Source organism: Lemur catta, chromosome 8, assembly GCF_020740605.2.
Source record: "Lemur catta isolate mLemCat1 chromosome 8, mLemCat1.pri, whole genome shotgun sequence".
NCBI classification, from domain to species: Eukaryota; Metazoa; Chordata; class Mammalia; order Primates; family Lemuridae; genus Lemur; species Lemur catta.
In genome coordinates this window covers 92,565,123-92,582,778 of record NC_059135.1, presented here as the reverse complement: position 1 = coordinate 92,582,778, position 17,656 = coordinate 92,565,123, and the positions used below count along the sequence as shown (strand labels likewise).

At 46.8% G+C, this 17,656-nt stretch overlaps 2 protein-coding genes across 4 annotated transcripts in view; one reads left to right on the top strand and one right to left on the bottom strand.

The window, feature by feature from the left end:
- Positions 1–1,624: 1,624 nt before the first annotated feature.
- DBI (diazepam binding inhibitor, acyl-CoA binding protein) lies at positions 1,625–6,718 on the bottom strand. Its single transcript, XM_045559846.1, has 4 exons — positions 6,611–6,718; positions 5,501–5,618; positions 3,386–3,448; positions 1,625–1,920 (listed from the first exon to the last, which is right to left on the bottom strand). The coding sequence occupies exons 1-4, from the start codon at positions 6,617–6,619 to the stop codon at positions 1,847–1,849; spliced, it is 264 nt and encodes an 87-aa protein (XP_045415802.1). The 5' UTR covers positions 6,620–6,718; the 3' UTR covers positions 1,625–1,846.
- A 147-nt stretch (positions 6,719–6,865) lies between these two features.
- The window catches only part of C8H2orf76 (chromosome 8 C2orf76 homolog), a 65,143-nt gene continuing 54,352 nt past the window's right edge, over positions 6,866–17,656 (top strand). Inside the window, exons 1-2 of one of the 3 annotated variants that reach the window (XM_045559844.1) lie at positions 6,866–6,912; positions 9,658–9,739. The gene's annotated coding sequence lies outside the window, so the exon portion shown is untranslated. The other 2 variants (XM_045559843.1, XM_045559842.1) reach the window with 2 other exon arrangements.

Here is a 17,656-nt window from a genome sequence, read left to right as displayed (position 1 = left end):
CAGAGGCCTTTCCGTGTTTTCTTGAGATGTCTGGTTCCCGATCAATAGCTCTGGTTCCCAGACTTCTGGATCTTGGAACTATTAGGTGTGGGAAGGACATCCTTGGACAAGACACACTTACTTGCATGGTTGACCCCAAGTTATTGGAGCACTGCCAAAGTGAGGAGCAGCACCGTGTTGGGAGTGTGGAGGGTGTGTGCATGCTGGGGAGACCTCCAGGCCACGAGCAAGCTGCCCTCTGGCAGGCTCTGTGCCCAGCGCTGACCTGTGCTGCCAGTCCTGCGTGGTGCAGTCTACCCATTTTCCAGATGGCGCTGTGGCTCCGAGAAGATAAGTGACCCAGCACCCGAGAGACTGAAGTGGGACTAGCAAGTCAGCCTGTCGTCAAAGCCAGATTGGAGGTGAGAAGTACCGCAGAGGTGCTGCAGGCTCCTCACAGGGAAGGTAAAGACTGGCAAGCCTCCACTGCAGATCTCGTTTGTTCCCAAGGGACACCCTGTGAGCCACCCCTGGGCGGAACACAGGCTGCTGTGGGTGCCAGCAGGGCCCTGAGGCCACTGACTCAGAACCACACAAACATTACTTTCTGAGAAACCGGTACAACCACTTTCCAGGGAGCGGGGAGGGCACCGCCCAAACCTGGTTGCGTCCCAGAGTCACCAGAGTTGATTAAAAAAGTACAGCTCCCCTGTGCCCTACTCCAGCTTTGCAGATGGGACCTGCTTTTCCAAGCCAGTCTTCGGGAGTGAGGTGCACAGCCAAGCGAGGGTTTTTGCACCAGCATCCTGGGCTAGCCCAATGGGACAATGTCATTCATCGTCTGACAGACGCTGGAGGTGCAGAGCTGAGTGGCGGCCAGGGGGCACAGAGGGAATGTGGCGGAAGGGGACAGGCAGGGCCTTCCTGGCCAGTGAGCCCTGGTCTGGACCCATGTATGTCACCTCTGAGCCCTAATTTCCTTATCTGAACAATGGGCACAGTAATCCCCATCACCTGATGAGGTGTCACCCCCCACCTCAAAGGACTGTGGGATTATAAATGCAAGAACAGAAGGGGAATATCTGGAAAGGAAGGTCCTGACAGCTGTCTCTTTTTCTTCCTTCTTCCCTGGCCACAACCTACGTCCTCCAGAGTCAAGCTCCAGCCCTTCTTCTCTGTGGCCTCCCTGGTCCCGCTCCCCCTCCTCCCTGCTCAGGGCTCCTCTTGCCCACCCAGCCATCCATGGCTTCCAACGGGGCTCACATCAGATGCTCACTCTGTTCCTGACTGGACCCCAGACAAACCTCGAACACTAGTCAACCCTGCCTCCCTCAGAGCCTGGGGCCAGCAGTGTCCCCGACAGAAGGACCTGCACACTGAAGTCTCAGCCAGCCTCCCCGATCTTTGCCAGTGTGGCAGAAATTGGGGGGAAGGAGAAAGAGAGAAAGGCCAGTTCTATAATCCTTTTCCTCCCCACAAAGGGTGAGCATACCCTGGGCTGGGGACAGGGTGGCACTGCCTACTTCATGTGCCAGCAGGCCGTGGAGGGAACTAGGAAGCCGAAGCACTTCCAGAGGAAATCTTTAGAAAAAGGAAGCAAGGACAGACAGAGGAAATTATTTCAAGAACCCAGATTATCAAAGACTTAAAGTAACAAATACACTTTTAATCGATCTCAGATAAAAATTACTTAGGAAAGGTGAGTAACCGTTTTAGCCCCTAATCTGTTAGAGCCGTACCCTGAACAGCCTTGAGGAACTGGGTTACCTGGCTATTTTTGCTATTTCACATCATCCACAGTATTAGAAAAAACAAGGCATTGTATCAGTTTAGGTTAAATGCATGGTTGGCAGCCAAATCCAGTCTCTTATATTCCGTATTTTTTCTTTAGCTCTTCTACTTTGTCGATGTAAGCTTTCATGGCATCTTCCTTGGTAGTCCCTGCAAGGAATCGACAGGAATAGTTTGGCAGTCAGGGAGGCGGCATGGTAGAGAGAAGCAGGTGTTAGAGCCCCAGACAGCTCCGGTTTTACTCCCTGAGACTCACTTTCTCACCTATAAAGGCGAGGCTCTACTACCTGCACCTCAGAGACCTGCCAAGCACTAGACTTAAAGCACCCGAAGCGCCTGGCCCCGGGTGAACGCTCCATAAACCACCGAGCTCAGGGTGCGCGGCAGAGCCGGCCGAGGCCTGCTGCCTACCTGCTGGCTACACGCGTCCCCCACGATGGTGGGGAGATGGTCAGCGTGAGCCTCGGGAGAAAGGCTTGGCCCTCCGGATGGACAGGAGACTCACTGTGGTGACTTTACTGTTCCTGCCGACTCTCATGGTTGGCTTTGGCCTGGGAAGTATTTCTGTGCCAGGCTCTCACCTCCCAGAGCTGTTAAGCTGGCAGCGACAAAGCAAAGCCAGGCACTCTCTTCTCCCCAGAGAAAAGCTGTGAGAAATTTTCAAAATCCCTGAGCAAAAGCAGCCGGTTCTCGGAGGGGAATGAGACAAATCTTAGTCTTCCTACTGCAGCACAAAGGACACTGAGTATATCCCTCAGAGACGGTGACACCCAGCTTCCTGGATTCCACGGTGAAGGAGTGAGACCCTCTGGGACTCAGAGCTTGCTCTGAAGCATGACAAGTACATGGGGCCTGAGAGCGGTGTGGAAACGCCCGATGAGAACGGACAGTCAGACAGGCATTCCCTTTCCAGTCACTTGCAAATCCTAGGAGTGTATTTATTGTACTGTGGCTTTTTCTGAATTCAAGGGTTTCTCATTTGCAGGAAGACAGAGGGCTTATTCAGAAACTAGCCAGAGAGAACACTAAAGCTGCCAGGAGATTTGGTGCCAACTTTTGGGTCTTACTGCCACAGGTGGCACGTGATTAAGTAGAAGCTTGGATACTTCTTGGCTGCTGGTACTTAGCATATAATAGCTCCATTCATTGAGCCCACGATGTGCCAGTGGCTTGCCATGCATTAGCTCATTCTCTCCTTTATGTGCCCTTCTGGCTGGGAGGGACCTGGGGAGGGCCACTCAGGCTAGGGGGTCACTGCCTAGCCTTGTGGGGAGAGGGAGCTGTGGGCAGGAAACCACCCCTTATTCTGAATACATCCAAAGCCCACATCAACTACACCACCTCCCCACCTAATTTTCAGTGGTCTGGTCCCCAGCCCCTCCTCTCCAGATGATACCCCTGCTCAGAGACAGTGCTCTTTCTTACAAAAGACATAAACAGTATTAGGAGAAAAAGTAGGTGGCCTGGTTTTTTTTCTTTCTTTCTGGCACAGGCCAGGCGGGTTTCTAGCATGTGCCTCGTGCACTTTGTTTTCTCTCCTCACTCTTATACTCCGTAATGAAAAGTCTTTCAGCACTGGGCTTCATAAACGAGGGGAACTGATTAGAACAATTACCTTTCAGCTCATTCCAGGCATCCCACTTGGCCTTGCCTTTGAAGTCCAACATCCCAGGCCGTTCTTTAACAAGGGAAGGAAAGACATTAGATCTGCTTCGAGTCTTAATGGAGAACTTATCAACTTTCTGGCCATAAAAATCATCTTTTATTACACCTATTCCCTCTTGGCTCCATCATGGAGTTAAATAGATCTAGTACAGTGCGTTCTGCCTTAAGAAACCCAGGTGTATAGAAATCCAAACTTAAAATCTAGAGAAAATAGGAGGAAAACTGTTCTCATTACCAGACCATTTTTGTCTTACAAGTTAAATAACTCCAAAATTTCTCCTTCTAAAAATTGTACTTAATTTTTTTTTTTAAATAAAACATCTACTCACATGGGTCAAAATTTAAAAGCTACAAAGGGGAATACTATAAAGTTTCTCTCCCACTCTTAGCCACCCAAATTTTCTTCCTAATCATTATCATCTTCTGGGCGTCCTTTCTTGTGAACTGTGTGTTCATATCCTTGCCCAATTTGGCTACCAAACTGTTAGTCTATTTCTTGTTGATTTGCAAGAGCCTTTACTGAGGGAAAGGGTTCCTTAAATTATACCGTGACTTTATGCCTACATAACTATTATCATCTGCAGTTGGCAAACACACACACTACCTCCCTGCTTCCCTATTTCACTGCCACACTGAGCACAGAGCCAAGGGGAGCAATCAGAGTCTACAGCCTGGGACACTGTGTCGGAGAAAACCTATGGTGTCCTGAGTGCTTTCAGGGAAGTGTTCCCAGGGGCACCTGAGACTAACTGCACCTGCAGTTATCAGATTCCTGGAGCAGCACTCTTCCCAGCCCTTCCTGCGATGATGGAAATGTACATTTGCAACATCCAATTCAGAAGCCACTTGTCACATGTGCCGACTGAGCACCTGAAATGTGGCTCATGCAACTAAAGACTAAACTTGACTTTATTTAACTATTTTTCCGTTAAAATTTAAATAGCCACATGTGGCTCGTGGCTGTTACATTGAACAGTACAGCCTTAGAGAGAGCCGATGATACCTCCCTGATCAGAAAGTGATAGATTCCCAAGCCAGTCTTCCTATATTCATGTGAAAACAGGTAGTTACAGCACGGGCAAAGGCCCATCTCTGTGAAAATACTGTTTGGTAGAAAAGCATCTCAGCACCTCTGGCCACCCCCACTTCACCTTTCTCTCTCCTCCCTGGGAGGATAGAGTTTATAAACTCACTGTAAAACTCACCTACGCCACAAGACCTTCCTTGACTAAATCCTCGGTGTGAATCCCAGGGTTTGATGTGGATTGTCAGGATCCTTAGCTCTGGGCACCACTTCCTGCCTCCAGGTGGCTGACAGCCAGTCCACGTGCTCCACCCTCCACCCCAGCTACCATGGAATTGGGGGCTATGCTTGGCCTCCTCCTGAAAGGGGTATGAAAGACCTCCTTTGATGCTATCATGAATCTTTGCACAGAATGCACTGTGCTGAATACACTCAGTATACACCTGAGTTTCAGGGACTTAGGGGCAAAATGAAAACTGCCCAAGGCAGTGAAGACATTATTATAGAACATGGTAGTCCAAAGCACAGCCTCAAAATCTGTACCAAGAATTTTGGATAGGGAATGCATGGTCATCAGGAAGGTATAGATTGTTGTCAGCAAAAATACCTCTAACCTGCCCCTAGAAGTCAGGTGATTCTCTGCTTAAGAAATCAGGCCTGGCCTGGCAAGTGCTCCAACTTTGATCCTGCCCATCTGGGGCAGAAACAGTAGGGTTCAACAAAGCCACTACTGAGCTGACAGCCTAGCGCAAGTCTCTTCCAAGCTGGGGCCTTTGCCTACTCCCTAGCAGAGACGAGCTGCTGGTGATAACCAGTAAAGCCCTTCTAAAACCAGGACTTGAATTCTTCTCCCTGACACTGAGAATCCCGGAACATGGTTTTTGGGGAAAGTGTCCCAGTTTAAACCCCAGGAACCATCACCATGCTCCGCCTGAAGAGTAGAGCCCCGAGGGGCTTGCAAGGGAAGTTCCCACAGACTTCCAGTCAAGGCTGCAGAGCCGGCTTTGGGAGAGGGGCCCTCCCAGCGTCAGCTCAGCATACCTGTATTGACATCGCCCACAGTCGCTTGTTTGTAGTGGCTGTAGATGAACAGCATCTCATCGTCCGCTGGCTTCGTCTTGAGGTGCTTAACCTCCTCGGCAGCTTTCTCAAACTCAGCCTAAATGCAAGGAGAGGAGAGGAATGAGGCCTCCTCTGAGCGGGAGAGGGCAGGAGTCGCTGCGGCCGGGACAGAGCCCGTGGGAAGGGCAGCGCTCCTGCAACGCAGCCCAGGAAAGCAGCCCCCTCAAGTGCGTCTCCCTCGCCAGCAGCACCAACAGGGCAGCTAGAAAGATTCAGAAACACAAGAAGCGGAAGCACGTCTGTTCACTCATTCAACTGACACCAACGTCTCGGGCGCTGTCACTGCAGCAGGCGCTAGGCGCTGGAGGTGCAGGGTGACGGGGGCAGCGAGCCCTTGCCCGCAGGGTGCATGTACTCCGCGGACGGCAGCGCGGCCAACTTCGGGCCACCGCCCGGTAAGACTTCCAGTGAAGCGCTGTGGGCAAAACAGCTGAGAAGGGGACTGGGCACCGGGGCGTCGCTGTCAGCGGCCAAAGCCCGTTGCCCCTTCTTCCCTCGGGCGCACAGCGGTCAGCACCGACCTGTGTCCGCGTGCCCGGATTGGGGAGAGGCGGGCGGGAGGACCCCCGCGCCCCCATAGCTCCGTACCGGACAGGAGTCTACAGTGGAGGGAAAGAAAGGCCTCTGGGTCACCTCTCCGCTCCTTGACCTCCGAGCCCGCAGCCATGGCCTGCCTGCCCCTCCGGCTCGCCGCGACGCCTCTAGTCCCGCGTCCCTGCGGGCGGGGCTCAGCCTCCCGGTCCCGCAATCCGTGCGCCCCCTCCCCCATTCTTCTGTCCCGCACCCTCGCCTCCCAGCCTCTCCGCCGCGAAGTGCACCCCGTGGGCAACTTCCCCGCAGTTGCGGGTGGCAGCAGTTTTATAACAGGCATCCGCAAACGGAAAGTTCCGCTCACAAGGCTCTACGCGGAGACCAGGGCTGGACTGGGGTCCAAGGGGGCTGCGGGGCAGCGCAGGAAAGAGCCCGGGAGGTTCCGCACCTGCCTCCCGCCCGCTGCACCTTCGCAGCCTGGCGGGGCACACGCCGTACCTGCGACATCCTGGCAGGGCGGCACGGATCCCAGGCTCGCGGACGCAGCGAGGAGCAGGCGGCGGCAGCGAAGCACTCCACTGGCGAGCGCCTTTAGAGGCGCAGCCCGGGCGCCCCAGCCCAGCGCCGGGCAGCCAATCAGGAGCCAGGTCTGCGCTAGGGGCGTGCCCAGCCGCGGCCGGGCGCCAGCGCCTCCGGGGCCCACGTGGGCCTGTTCGCGCACGCGCCGGGAGGAGCCGAGGGGAGCGCCGGGAGGAGCCGAGGGGAGCGCCGGGAGGAGCCGAGGGGGGCGCCGGAAGCAGGTGGGGACTGCGGAAGTGAGGCGCTGCTGGCACTGAGGGCGCGTTGGGCCGGGGCTGGGTTCTGTCCCCGGCCGCTGTGGGAGGCGGCTTGCGGGGCAAGAGGGAGGGGGCGGAGGCCGAGGAGGAGAGGTCTTTGTTTCCTTAAATCTCTTGCTCGACTTGAAGTTTCATCTCTGGGCAAGTAACCTCCGAGACCCGGGGATAGGGAGCGGGACCCGCTGCAGGTGAGGGGGTCTAGAGGAGACCCTCGGGGATGGTCCCTGGTGAGCTGCGCGGTGGTGCAAAGCTGGACTGGTCCCCAGAAAGACGAAGCCGAGGTTTCTTCCTCTGAACGTTTGGCATGTTCTCTGACCTGCCTGTGGCCTTAGTTTTCAGTCCTGTGTTGCACATTTATATTTGTGGTACAGTTCTCCATCTGGCGCGTTAAAGGCAGGGTTAGTGTCTTATTTATCTTGACTTCACAAACTGGGTCGGGAACAGGTGCTCAGCAAACCTTTTTAAAAGATGAATGTCTGTTTATTGAATTCTTGTCGGGTAACTGCACTGGGTTCTAGCCCTTGGGGATCCAGCAGTGAACAAAACAGGAATCCCTGCAATCATGAAACTTAGAGTGGGGATAATAGTTAATACAGTATATAATAGTTAATACAATAAGTTAAATAGAGAGTTTTTTAGGGACATAGAGAGTTAGATGTTTACAGCTTTAAATGGGGTGTTGAGGGAAGGTAACATTTGAGAAAGTCCCTCAAGGAGAGGAGGGAGGATTCCAAGCAGAGAACAAATGTGAAGGTGTGATCAGAGAATGAGAGAAAGAGTAGAAAGAGATGAGGCTGGAGAGGTAAGGAGCTGGCAGGCTGGTACATGATGCAGAGCTTGGCCATCTTGGGGGCTTTGACTTTCATTCTGAGTGAGATGGGAAGTCATCCATTTTGAACAGAGGATGGTGAGACCGAGGGGAGAACGTCTTTGCAAGGTTGTTGCTGAGACTGATCTCCATGGAAATAGAAGGGAGCAGTACAGGTGGATGGAAGAGTTTGAGGATTGAGGCTTAAGAGGCTAAAGGAATAATTTTCTGGTAGCGGTTACAGAGGAGCTGGGTGAAGGGAGGCAGTGATAGAAAATTCTCTGGAGATCATTCCTTTCCAATTCCTAATTTGTGACAAGAGGGCTGGACTACAAATCTCCACCCACCTTTCCCCAATTTCCCCATTTACAGCTGTAGGTGTTTAGAAAGAAAGGCCAGGAGGAAGCTTTCAGACTTAACTTTCTAACTTAGGCCTTATGAAATGTTTGGGAAGAAGTGGAGATGCAATATCAGAGAATAAATCTAGACTCTTCAGTCTAAGAATAATTTTTTTTGAGAAAGGAAAACCAAAAAATTTGACAAAAATCCTGAAGTTAAATTTGGGGAAATGACACTGAAGTGTAAGAAATGCAAGTTTCTTCCTAAATGACAATTCAGAGCCGCTTTTTCCTTTTGAGGCCTGGATTCATTTCTGTACCACTTGGTGCTTACAGCTTCCTTGTTGGAAACTCGGATAATTGCCTGTGTGGGTCAGATTTGCAGTATAGTGTATCTCCTAGTCAGAGGTTTTAACATTAGGGTGTTGTGTTTACTAGGGCAGGTTTAAGAAGATTAGGCATCTCTGATAATGTAATTATCACTTCTCAAAGATCTGTTGGTGTGATTGAGGGTTCTTTTGACTGGAGCTAAACATTGTAGGAATCAAGGCTAGTGTTTGACATTAACTTGCCAGTCTGCAGTTTAAGTAGAGTTAATTTATTGGTTACTTGTTTGGAATACACTCCACTTTCCTAAAAAAATGGTTTCCACATAGTGGTTTTGTGCCCAGGTAAGTCTATAAAAGTTACTTAATGAACTGAAGTACGGAACTAGTAAGGGTAGTGGATCCCAGGGAATAGTGTGCTAAGTAATCTTGACAAGGGGAAGAAAGAAGAGTGTTTTCCTTGTTACATGGCCCACCCTAGGTGATATTTCGAAATAGCTGAAGGCATGTTCTTGGGCATACTTTTTGTTTCCTTCCCTCACTTCTCGGTGACTGTTTTGGTACCTCCTGTAAGGCTGGTAGCAGGCACCCCTCCCCTCCCTAATGGAAAAAGAAGAAGCCCATGAGACCTGCCAAGGACAATGCCTGCAAGGCCCAGCTAAGTTAAAGGAGGACCACACCTGGATGGTTACCCTGATAAGAGTCTCGGTTCCTGGAGTCCACACATACCACAGGCCCCTCCTATTTCTCAATACCTGCCCTAAACCTGCAAGGGACAATTCCTTGTTGTCCCCACCATAAATCTTCCTGCCAAAGAAACCCCTACCCCCATCCCTAAAAACATATATAAACCCACTCAGACTTCTGTGCGATGTGACTTTTCAGGTCTCTCTCTCTCTCTCCCAGGACCCGAAAATCTTGCCCAGGCCCCTCTCTTGGGACTCGTTGCCCTCACCCAGGAGCGCCCCAATAAAGCCTCTTTACTTATCCCTTTCAACTCTGCTCGTCTTTCTTTCACTGCCACCAGCCAATCCAAAAAACCTTACACCTCCCTCTATGGAAATACTATCTAAAAGCCCTCCACTTAACTCTTCTACTCTAGGGAGTTGGGATGGCATTCAGCTTTTAACATAAAGAGATGGTAGTGTGCTGGCATCTGGGATTTCATTTGTCAAATAAATTTTACAGTATATTTAGGGTCAATAAATTGTATTTTTTAAATTCTATATTTCTACAGTTCCGGAAAGGGTAGTTGTAATCCTGAGAAAGTGCAAGATCCTCAGCTCTGTGCATGTCCTTCTTAGCAACTGTCATATACTGTAAGTATTTTATTTACAGTTATTTTTGTTTTAATTTACTCTTCTACTGTCGGAGCCCCCTCTCCTACATGAGTCAGAGAGGATAGGGGTCACTATATATTGGTCACTGCTTTATCTCCAAGTGCCTGGCACTTCTTAGTCATTCAGCAAAAGGTTGTTGAATGAATAAAGTTCTTTTCTGTCTATGAAGATTTGTTGCTTCTGACTAGCCATGAGATTGGAAACCAACTAGATTTGTTAGAACTGAATGTGAAACTATGGGCTTGAGTAAAGTAGATGAACTCTGGTACAAGGAACATACAATCTCTTTGTACTGAGTTTTGGAAGCAGAGTACCTACAGTGTTAAGGGACGATGGGATAGCTGACCAGCCAACTTGTCAGCCAAATCTACCCTGCCAGTCAATAGAAAGGCCACTGTCACTATTGCAGTTGCCCTCACATCTGCGGATACCACTTTTGACTGTCCACAGGCTTCACTTGCTGGCTCTCAGCTTAAAGCTGGACGGGCAAGGTGTATTAACAGGTGAAAACAGTTCTTTTCCAGCAGTTTAATATTAGGTTTCTTGGTATAAATTGAACCTCTAATTTCTAAAAGGAACCTAATCATTTAAAAATGAACTACAGTTACTGGAGAGCTTTAGTAGAAGGCAAGGGAGAGCATTCACAAATGATGAATTACATTCATCCCGTATTTGCTTTCCAGTTCCTTGCAATGTGACTCTCTTGGCAGGGCTCCAGCAAAGCTGGGAGACTAGTTGTAAAGGGAAGGAGCGAGAGAGAGTGAGTGGGAGAGTGAGGGAGTGAGGAAAAAGGAAAAAAAAAAAGGGAAGGAGCTTGGGAAATGTTTCTGAGATGAGAGTGGGGAGAGATGGGTGGAGTCAGGGGGGTTGTTTTGTGAAGGCTGAGGGAGTTGGGAGCTGAGAAGGGATAAGAATGCGGTGTGAGCGTAGTGAGAGGAGGCCTGGCAGCTGGAAGTCTTAGCAAGCCCTTCTTTGCCATCCTTACCCTCTTCTTTGGGTGTTTACATTCAGAGCAATTGCAGCAAGGTCGGCATGAGAGAAGAGTGAATGTGTATGTGTGGTATGCACATGTGTACCATCTTTTCCTTTCTCTGTCCTGTTTCTATCTAGCCAACATGGTACGGGTGGTTAGGGCTGAGGTGAAACACACAGACGGCTTGGGAGTGGGAGATACTAGTAGGATGTGTCCTAGGCTGTTTCGGAGTGAGAAAGGGAAGGAGACTTCATTTAGAATTGCTTGTCCATAGGTTGGTATTACATTGGTCAGGTGCTGCTTATACTCTATTTAGAAGCATTAATGATTATGGGCCGGAATAATGCAGGTATCTTGAGTTCAATGCTGTAGTTCTTGTTGCTTCGTTAGAAGTATTAATATATATTCTCTTCTCAATCTACATTGTCTTCTACATCTTTGCCTGTTTCTCTAGCTCCTAGTTACACATGACAGGCACTTGGTAAATGCTTTGAAACTAGGTTGTTAGAGATGGATTTTCTTAGTAAGCTCTTCTGTTGCCTGTCAACAAGAAAATTAGAAATATTAAAATCTTGTGACAGATGCTTTGGCTGATAATTCTTTTGGAGGACAATGCCATTTTTGAAAACTTTATTTTTATTTTGTGATAATGCTATTTAATCACCCCCTAATTTTTATTTTGAGATAATTGTAGCTTCACATGCAACTGTAAGAAATAAGTAGTCCCTACTTATCCTTGAGAGGACTCCAAGACACCCAGTGGACACCTGAAACTGTGTATAGCACCAAACCCTACGTATACTATTTTTTTCCTATACTGTCATCTATTGGCATATGTGGGAGATTGGTTCCAAGATCCCTTACAGATATCAAAATCCATGAATGCTGAAGTCCCTTATATAAAATGGCACAGTAACTAATATTTGCCTATAACCTATGCATATCCTCCTAAACACTTTAAATCATCTCTAGATTGCTTATAATACCTAATACAATTACAATGTAAATGCTATGTAAATAGTTGTACTATATTTTTAAAATTTGTATTTTTTTCTTTTTTTAATTTAATTTTTAATTTTTTTTTTTTTTTTTTTGAGATAGAGTCTTATTTTGTTTCCCTGGCTAGAGTGAGTGCTGTGGCGTTAGCCTAGCTCACAGCAACCTCCAACTCCTGGGCTCAAGTGATCCTCCTGCCTCAGCTTCCCCAGGCACGCACCATGATGCCTGGCTAACTTTTTTTATATTTTTAGTAGAGACGGGGTCTTGCTCTTGCTCAGGCTGGTCTCGAACTCCTGAGCTCAAATGGTCCTCCTGCCTTGGCCTGCCAGAGTGCTAGGATTACAGGTGTGAGCCACCGCGCCTGGTCTTGAAATATTTTTGATCCAATTTTGGTTGACTCTGCAGATACAGAAGGCCGCCTGCAATACAAAGAGATCCCTTGTACTCCTTACCCAGTTTCTCCCAATGTTAACATCTTGTAAAACTATATATAATTTGTAACATGGTCAGTACATTGACATTGATACATTTAAGTGAGATAACAGAACATTTCTGTCCTTAAAGATCTCTCATAATTATCTGTTATGGCTATGCCACTACCCCCGCAAAGACTACCTCTGCCCCCTCCTTAGCACCTGGCAAGCAGGTATTTGTTCTCTATTTCTGTAACTTCATCATTTCAAGAATGTTACATAAATGAAATCATGCAGTATACAGCCTTTAGGGATTTTTTTTTTTTTCCCATTCATAGTAATTCTCTGGTGATACATCTGGGTTGTTGAGTATACCAGTGAGGTTTGGTTCTTTTGTTGCTGAGTAGTATTACAAGTTTGTTTAACCACTCACCTGTTGAAGGACATCTAGATTGTTTCCACTTTTTGGCTATTATGAATAAAGCTGCTGCTAATCACTTGTATATAGGTTTTTTTGTGTGACAATAAATTTTCATTTTTCTGAAAGAAATGCCCAGGAGTACGATTCTGGGCCATATGGTAATTCCATGTTTAGTTTTTGCAAGAAACTGCCATACTCTTTCCAATGTGGCTGTACCATTTTACATTCCCACCAGCAATGAATGAGAGACTCAGTTTGTCCTTCATATCCTTGAAAGCATTTGATGTTATCACTATTTTTTATTTTAGCCATTCTGATATCTCATTGTGGTTTTAATGTGCATTTCCCTAATGGCTAATTACCTTATAGATATCTATCCATCACAGTCTGTTAGTGTCATCATTTTATCAGTTTGAATGCAGTGTAGAAACCTTATCTCCCTTTACCTCCCCCTTCCCTCCCCTGTTTAAAATTGCTGTAAATATTTCCTCTGCATACATTTAGAATGACATCAGTGTTAATACTTTTTATCTCTATATATTCATATAATTTTTGTTATAATTTAGAAAACTCAAGAGGAAAAGGAAGATCTGTTGTATTTACCCATAGTTTTGTTGCTCCTTCCTGTCTGTCCAAGGTACCTTCTCTTACTGTCTTCTTTCTGTTTGACTGTGTCCACTGTTTTGGAGGAGGTGTGCTGGTGACAAATTCTCTTAGTTTTCCTTCATCTGAGAATGTCTTGATTTCCCCTTCATTTCTGAAAAATATTTTCACTGGGCATAGGATTTTGAGTTGATGATTCTTTTCTTTGAGCACTGCTTCCTTTTGGCCTCCATGATTTATGACAGGAAACTCACTGTCATTTGAATTGTTTTTCTCCTATAAGTGATATTTTTTTCTCTCTCTTCGAGTGCTTTTGAGACTTTTTTCTTTGTCCTTAGTGTTGAAAAGTTTATGATGTGTTTTGGTATGGATTTCTTTGATTTTGTCTGGTTTGGGGTTCACTTCTTGAGTCTGTAGGTTTATATCTTTTATCGAATTTGGGAGATTTTCAGCCATTACTTTTTTACCCCACCCTTTTACCCCTCATCTTTTTGGAATTCTGATGACAGAAATGTTGTAGTCCCACAGATCCTGAGGCTGTGCATTTATTGTTTTAAAGTCTGTTTCTTTGTTGTCCAGACTGGGTAATTCCTATTGTTTTATCTTCCGGTTCACCCATTCCCTCCTCTGTTCCCTCTATTCTGCCATTGAGCCCCTCCACTGAGTTCTTTTATTTTGGTTATTGTATTTCTCAGTTCTGAAATTTCCATTTGGTTCTTTTTTATATCTTCCATTTCTTTGATGAAACCTTTTAATTTTTCATTTGTTTCAAGCATACTTGTAATTGTTCATTGAAACTATTTTATGATGTCCGCTTTAAAACCTTCGTCACATTCTTCTAACATCTCTGTCATCTTGGTGTTGGTATCAGTTGATTGTTTTTTTGTTCATGTTAAGATTTTCCTGGGTCGTGGTGTGTGGAGTGATTTTTTGGTTGAAGTCCAGACATTTTTGGTGTTATGTTCTGAGACTCTGGATCATATTTAAATCTCCTGTTTTAGTGACTTTCTTTGACAGGACTCTGGTGGAGGAAGGGGGACCACTAACTTGCTACTACCAGGTGGGGATAGAAGTCCAGGTTCCTCACTGGGCCCTTGTTGACACTGGGGGTGGTGGTTCTGGCTCTCACCAGGCCCCCACGGCTGTCTCTCTGCTTGGAAGGGGTGGGAGTGCCTTGTTACTGCTCTCCATATGTTTTCCAGGGACACTGGGGTGGGGGTGGGAGGTGGCCTTGTTATGATGGGCGGTGGTGAAAGTTCTGCCTCTCCCCTAGGCCTCCTCTGACACCACCGCATTGTGGAGGGGAGGGGCCTGTCGGTGGGGGTGGAAGTCCATGCTCCCAGGTGGTCTCCACTGACCAGGGATGGGTGAGAGTCAGGCTCGTTCTGGCCCAGCTCCCTGCTTGGCCTACTCTCACACTGTCCTGGCAGGGGCGTTGGGTGCCTCTTTAAAGTCTGGTGAGAGTGGAGGTCTGAGCTCCCCCCTCTGCCTTTGTGGGCATGGATGGGGACAGGACTGCAATTTCTTCTGTGAATTCTGGCTGGAGTAGAATGGCTGTTGTCTAAAAGTTTTCTGTCTTGCTAGTTCTGCCTGTCCTGGTCCTTTGGCTGGAGAGAGCAGGCTTTTGTTGAGGCATTTCCTCCCACCTGCACCTGTTGGAGTTTCCAGGTTGCTGATTCTTCAGCTCCAGGTCTGAGATGTATAAAAACCCCAGGACTCAACACCATGTCATGCCTTGGATCTAGAGGTCCCTAACCTGTCTGGCTGCTTCTCTCCACTTCTCAGGGTCTTATGTTTGTATATAATGTCCAGGGTTTTTAGTTGTACTTAATGGAAAGTATAGAGAAAAGTACATCTACTCCATTTTCCTGGTAGTGTAAATATATAAGTATTTATACTTTATGCCATTTAAAATTTATTATCGTTATTGTTATTTCTGTGAAGTACATTGGCTGCTGAATTTGTGACTTAAGTTGTGGCTATGAAAGTTGAATAAGGACTCATCGTTCTCCCATTCTCTTCAGGAGAGCATTGGTGCTGTTTTGGCTACTGCAGAGCTATTTCACCTGGTTGGAGATTATTCCCTGCCAAGTTTAATAGGATGTTTTTCTTCTTAAGAAGCCAGTGGTCAGATATTTATTGGTTTGGTCGTTAATAATGAGTATCAGTAACGCCAAATCCAACTTCAGCTAGTGCTTAGTAAAATGTACACTTTTGAGTCTTAGCTGTAGAGATAGTTTGTTTTATAAAGTATCCTTCCTGGGATGGATGATACTAAAAAGTAAGTTTTGAATTTACCTTTTCTAACAGCATTTGCTGATTATGTGTAGAAGTACTGGAATGTTGCTGCGGTAAAGTGTGTTCTTTATTATAGTCTGTCAGATTCGTTATTAGTGTAGTACAGTGGGTAGGACGTGATGGAAGTCAGAAGATGTGTGTCTAGTGTTGGCTCTACTACTGAATTGGCAGCTTTATTCTTAACTAACACATCCTTCATTTCCTCATCGATAAAATGGGTATAATCACACCTACTTTGCTGGATTGTTAAGTGGGGATTAGAGATGATGTATCTGAAGCATTTAGCACAGTGTTTGATACACACTGGGTAACTGTCATCACCATGATTAGTGCAGTGTATTAGAGCGCAAACCTTGAAGCAAACTCATAACCAAACAGAGGTAAAATGACTTGCCCTGGTTCTTATAATAAGGTCATAGATTTGAGACTAAAGAGTCTGTCACTATAAAGCTTGGGTTTTTTACACCAAGTCTGTGGCCCTTTCTCATTGACTCCATAATAATTTGTCAGTCTTTGTGGTATTTTTAACATGAATTGGTGTAATGAGAAACGTTTGCATGATCCACGTGTATGTGTATATTTGCCTGGCTTCATTGTAATTGCAGTCCATATTTTAATAATTAGGTTACTTTCAAAAAGAAAATTTTAGTTTAAACAAAGAAACATAATATTAAAACTGCCATCTTCCCCTTCTACCTCAAGAACTCCTCTCCACTTGTGTCTTTTCGATTTGTATGAGTTTCCTAGGGTTCCTGTAACAAAGTACCACCAATAGGATGTCTTAAAACAACAGAAATTTACTGTCTCATAATTCTGGAGGCCAGAAGTCCAAACGCAAGTTGTGGGCATTGTTGGTTCCTCCTGAGGGCTCGGAGAGGGAAACTGCTCCGTGCCTCTCCTGGTCTCAAGTGGCCCCAGATGCTCCTTGGCTTGTAGATGCATAACTGCAATCCTCCGTCTTCACACGGCACCCCCATGTGTCTGTCTTCTTGTAAGAACACCAGTCTTGTTGGATTAGGATCCCACCTTGTCTTCGTCTGTTCAGGCTGCTATGACAAACTGCCACAGACTGGGTAGCTTATAAACAACAGAAATTTATTGCTCATGGTTCTGGAGACTGTGAAGTCCAAGATCAGGGTGCTGGCAGATTTGGTATCTGGTGCGGACCCACTTTCCCGTTCACAGATGGTACTTTCTTGCTGAATCTTTACATGGTGGGAGGGAAGACTGAGCTCTCTAAGTCCTCTTTTGTAAGGGCCCTAATGCTTTCATGAGGGCTCCACCCTCATGACCTAGTCACCTCCCAATACCATCACACTGGAGATGAGGTTTCAACATACCACTTTTAGGGGAACATAAACATTGAGACCCTAGCATACCCTAACTTAACTGATTACATCTGCAATGACCCTATAAGATCCAAATAAGATCACATTCTGAGGTACTAGGGGTTAGGACTTCAACATTTCTTTTTTGGGGGACACAGTTCAACCCATACAACATTCATCTAAAAACCAGAAGTAAGCAAATTAATATTAAACACACGTTCCTTCCCCTCTGATGTTCCATTCTCATGGTGGTGGGGAACAGAGAGTGAAGGAGTGACCAGTGGGGCCGAGGTGGTCAGGAAAGGTCCTTCAGAGGAGGTGAAGTTTAAGGTGAGATCAGAAAGATAAGAAGGATCCTGTTCTGGAAAAAGCAAGAATGTTTCAATCAAGGAGACAACCTATGCAAAAGTAGGAAATAGTGTAATGTATTTGGAGAACTGAATGAGGGCCAGTGTGACCATTGGCTGTTGACCTGGGGGAGGGGCTATCTGGGGCCAAACCATGCAGGAGCGTGTTGGCCAGATGAGGAGTTTGCACTTTACTTTCAAGGCTGTGGGGAGCCTTTCAAGAATTTTAAGCAGGGGGGAGATATACTCGAGTGTGTATTTTTAGACGCTCACTCCTGCTGCTGTGTGAAGTATGGATTGAAGGGGCCAGACTGTTTGTGGGAAGACCAACTGGGAGGCTTTCCGTTGTTCCAAGGAGACGGTGGTGACTTGGACTAGGGTGGCAGTAATGGAGTTGGGGAGAAATAGAGAAGTTCAAGGTACATTTTGGTGATAGAGTTGATAAGATTTGCTAATGGATTAGCTAGGGATTAAGGGGAAAAGAAGAACGCTTTGCCAATGGCTTGCTTAGCAT